General features: G+C 42.5%; 1 protein-coding gene across 1 annotated transcript; it reads right to left on the reverse strand.

Annotated features, from left to right (window-relative positions):
• Positions 1-226: 226 nt before the first annotated feature.
• Positions 227-2710, reverse strand: LOC104954227 (serine/threonine-protein phosphatase 6 regulatory subunit 3-B-like). Its single transcript, XM_010781304.1, has 3 exons — positions 2501-2710; positions 2230-2367; positions 227-373 (listed from the first exon to the last, which is right to left on the reverse strand). Exons 1-3 carry the CDS (start codon positions 2603-2605, stop codon positions 227-229), a joined length of 390 nt encoding a protein of 129 aa, XP_010779606.1. The 5' UTR covers positions 2606-2710.
• Positions 2711-3526: the final 816 nt, after the last annotated feature.

The following is a 3526-nucleotide window of genomic DNA, read 5'->3' on the forward strand; positions in this document are numbered from 1 at the left end:
GATAGAATGTAAATACATCCAATCAAGGACCCAATATTCCTGAACACATTTGAAAATAAACATCATATTTCATCCTGATTATAATAGAAATGTATAAACAAATTAAGAAGAAAATAGCTATACAAATCCTTTTTGGAAAAATCATTCTTAAATGTAGATCTGCAAATCCTCTATTATGAACTACTCCAAGTTGTGTTTTCAGTTACATTAAAACAAAACAAATTGTTCAATGATTCATAAAGAGGCCAGGGGACTTAAATCTCCAGTTGGCAATTGGAAGAAACAGTGAAGTATGGGAGAAACTCACATCCTCATCTTGAGAAGGTTGTACCATGTCTACCAGTCTCTGAATCACCTTCTCCTCATTCAGCCACTGAGAGAAGACAGAGCACAGATGTCAGATGGATACACACAATATGAGGAGGAAACGAGCCGACCAAGACCTCAAATGCTAAGTATGTTTTCAAATTCATAATTGCCTTATCATAGAAAGTCAAAAGATTCTGTGTAGACATCATTAACAAAACATCATCACTGACTTATCCCTTTTGGCACAAGAAGAAATGACCAGTTACAAATCCAAGTGCCACGCCATTTATTTGATATCTTAGGAAGACCCTGACAAGAAGTTAAAGAACCTTCCAACTCGTGTGAGTTGTGTCTGATACCCATGTTGTATTGTACCGTGATGCTTGCCTTGCAAAACCAGGCTAAATTCTGCCAGGTCAGCATTTGCAATGAGATTTGATTGTAGACAACACATACGGGCACCTGACTGAGCTAGAACTAGCAAGATAGATACACAATTGTGCTGAATTTGTAACCAAAAAGTCTCTGTCTTCAAAAATGAATATTACAATTATATTTAGAAACACTTTCTTTTTTTAAAAAGGTGGCTGGCTTAAAATATCTACGCTATCTGAATAGTATCTACCGTAATTTTCTGACTATAAGGCGCACCTGAATATAAGCCGCAGCAGCGGCATACCACTCTCGGTTCCACTTTTACTTTTGCGCGCTACCTGTCTCACTCTTTTCCGGCCTCCAGCTTTTCCTGCTGGAACCTGCCGCTTAAAGGTGGGAGTCCGCGGACTGGCTATAGAGCCCATAGAGTTAAAGGTGTTGGCCGTTAGCTGTAAAAATCCATAGATTAGCCGCACCGTTATATAAGCCGCAGCGTCGAAAAATAGGGAAAAAGGCGCGGCTTATAGTCCGAAAAATGTTTTTCATTCAGAAGCAAATACAGAGAAAGTCTCAACACTAGATATGGGTATCGTTAGGATTTTATCGATACGATAAAACGGTACCGGTACTGCTTATCGGTATCGGTATTTTTCGATACTCTTATCGATACTTTTCAATAATTTGGTGCTCAAAATTATAGACATGAATACAAGATGTGAAGATTAAACAGTAATTGTATTGTAATTTTCTTGCAGAAATAACTGTATAACTTATACATTAGCTTCTCAGAAGCAGACACAAATAAATAAAATAACTTAAAAGGGCCTGGCTCGCCCTATCGCTTTTTGGGGTTTTCCCTGAGACAGAGGATGAAAAGAGGCATTTAAAAAAAAAAAAATGTAACATTTGTAAATCATTTACATCTTCATCCAGACATTTCAAACTGACGACCAATTCAATTAGTGTCTCGTTTGCAAATGCTTCATTCAGTTGCTTGTGTTACCCCCTTTACAAGCAACTAATTGAGTACATAGATTGCACCTTGCACTATCGCCACTACATTTTTTAAAAGTGCACCCAGACCTTCGATCGCTTCGCTCTGTCCGCCATCCCTGCGGGAGTCTCACAAAAATAATGAGAGATGACGAGTGGCATTTACAGTGGCCAATCAGAGGGGCCTCAAACCGGATACATCACACGGGATGAGGGTTCCCAACCAACCAGAATGGTTTAAAGTTAAACTAAGGAAGTAGACGCAACACATATACCGATGGCAGCACCGTTTGTCCAGCGGCTTAACGGTATACCGATACCGTCCAATCAGGTACCGGTATTGACTTAGTACCGGTTCTCGGTACCCATCCCTACTCAACACCCTTTGGACCAGTTGAAGTAGAAAAGACACTTGTCCTCAACATCTATGCCAGATTACAATGACTACAATTCAATGTACTGGCTTGTTCTTGAAGTTTGGGATGGTTCCATTCTAACTGTGTAATGTGTGATTTGATCCGGGATATTATCTCGTGTTGTCCCACTACTCACATTGAGAACGTCCTGTCTTAGCTGTTGTGGTTCGATGCAGGTGAGCATTCTGAGGAGCAGGTCCATGATGGCAGATGTCCCGATGTGTTTGATCATCAGGTCTACAAAGTCCTCCCTCTTCCGCAGAAAATCCACTATCTATAAATTAGGAAAATCAGAGCATGTGAGCAGATTAACAGTAATGAATGTATTTTCAAATGGATTCTGGAAAACTCATCAACTTATCTGATGAGGATTTGCATCTTTGGATAACCGCTACTCCCCAACGTACCTGTTCAGGTTTGCGTCCTATGAGAATGGACAGCACCTTGGAGAAAAAGCTGGCCAGGAGTGGGTTGAGCGGCGGCTCATTCTGGAGGAAGCTGTAGAGTTTCATCAGCAGTTTTTCATCTTCTCCCAGTCTGTCGTTGATCTGTCCCACATCTGACGTAAGCAGCTCACAAGAGATGTTGGGATACCTGTAGGAGAACAAAAGCTGATACTTAGGCCGCGCTTCTACTGCATGGTATGCTTCTACTCAAATAACTCTTATTTTGTTTCCATTGTAAAGGCTGTGAATGGTACCTGACACTTTCTTTAGTACCACCTCAGCAGAGTTTCAAAGCCGAATGGGCCAGTACTAAGAGGTGATGATAAAACACTGCAGACCACTGGTTGGTCTAGACCACTGGTTCTCAACGGGGGCGGTACCGCCCCCCAGGGGGCGTTCAGAGAACATCGGGGGGCGCTGGAAGCAATATTTTTGAAAGGGTGGCGTTGAGGTGTTCTTGGGGGGCGTTCACGCATAATGTCTTTTTGTCATGAAAAACACTGGCCACAGCGTCTTTTCCTGTACAAAAAGCAGCTGTCAGCATCTTTTGTTGCTATAGGAAACCACAACTCTGCTTGCGATTGGTCAGCTGTCAGCAGTGTTATTACGGGTACGTTCGTAAATGCACGAACGGTCAGTCCGCTCGAGCACCCAGCTGTGAGCGCTCGAGCACCCAGCTGTGAGCGCTCAGAGCGCAGCGCTCTGGACTGTGGAACGGGGACGCTCGGAGCGCTCTGAGAGCATTTACGAACGTACCTACAAAAAGCAGCCGGGAGCGGACCGGAAGTCGTTGTAATTTTGGGATCGCGACTGTTAATAATCTGTGTCACTTTGTTAAATTTTGATATGTTTTGATATGACAAATTCCACAAACAGATTCGAACTAAGTGGTCAGTTTATGAAAATAATACCCGTTTCTATGTCTGCTACGACATGGAAGAGCTGGCTAGCCAGGCTGCTCCACACAGAGCTCTGTTTGTTCAAAAT

Source organism: Notothenia coriiceps, unplaced genomic scaffold, assembly GCF_000735185.1.
Source record: "Notothenia coriiceps isolate Sejong01 unplaced genomic scaffold, NC01 NC01_scaffold00023053, whole genome shotgun sequence".
NCBI lineage: Eukaryota > Metazoa > Chordata > Actinopteri > Perciformes > Nototheniidae > Notothenia > Notothenia coriiceps.

Excerpts from the sequence above, each read along its gene's own strand:
- LOC104954227 (XM_010781304.1), bottom strand. The coding sequence starts at position 2,605 with ATGAAACTCTACAGCTTCCTCCAGAATGAGCCGCCGCTCAACCCACTC. Across the intron at positions 2,368-2,500 it reads TAGGACGCAAACCTGAACAG|ATAGTGGATTTTCTGCGGAA; the intron begins GTACGTTGGGGA and ends CCTAATTTATAG. Across the intron at positions 374-2,229 it reads TAAGACAGGACGTTCTCAAT|TGGCTGAATGAGGAGAAGGT; the intron begins GTGAGTAGTGGG and ends GTCTTCTCTCAG.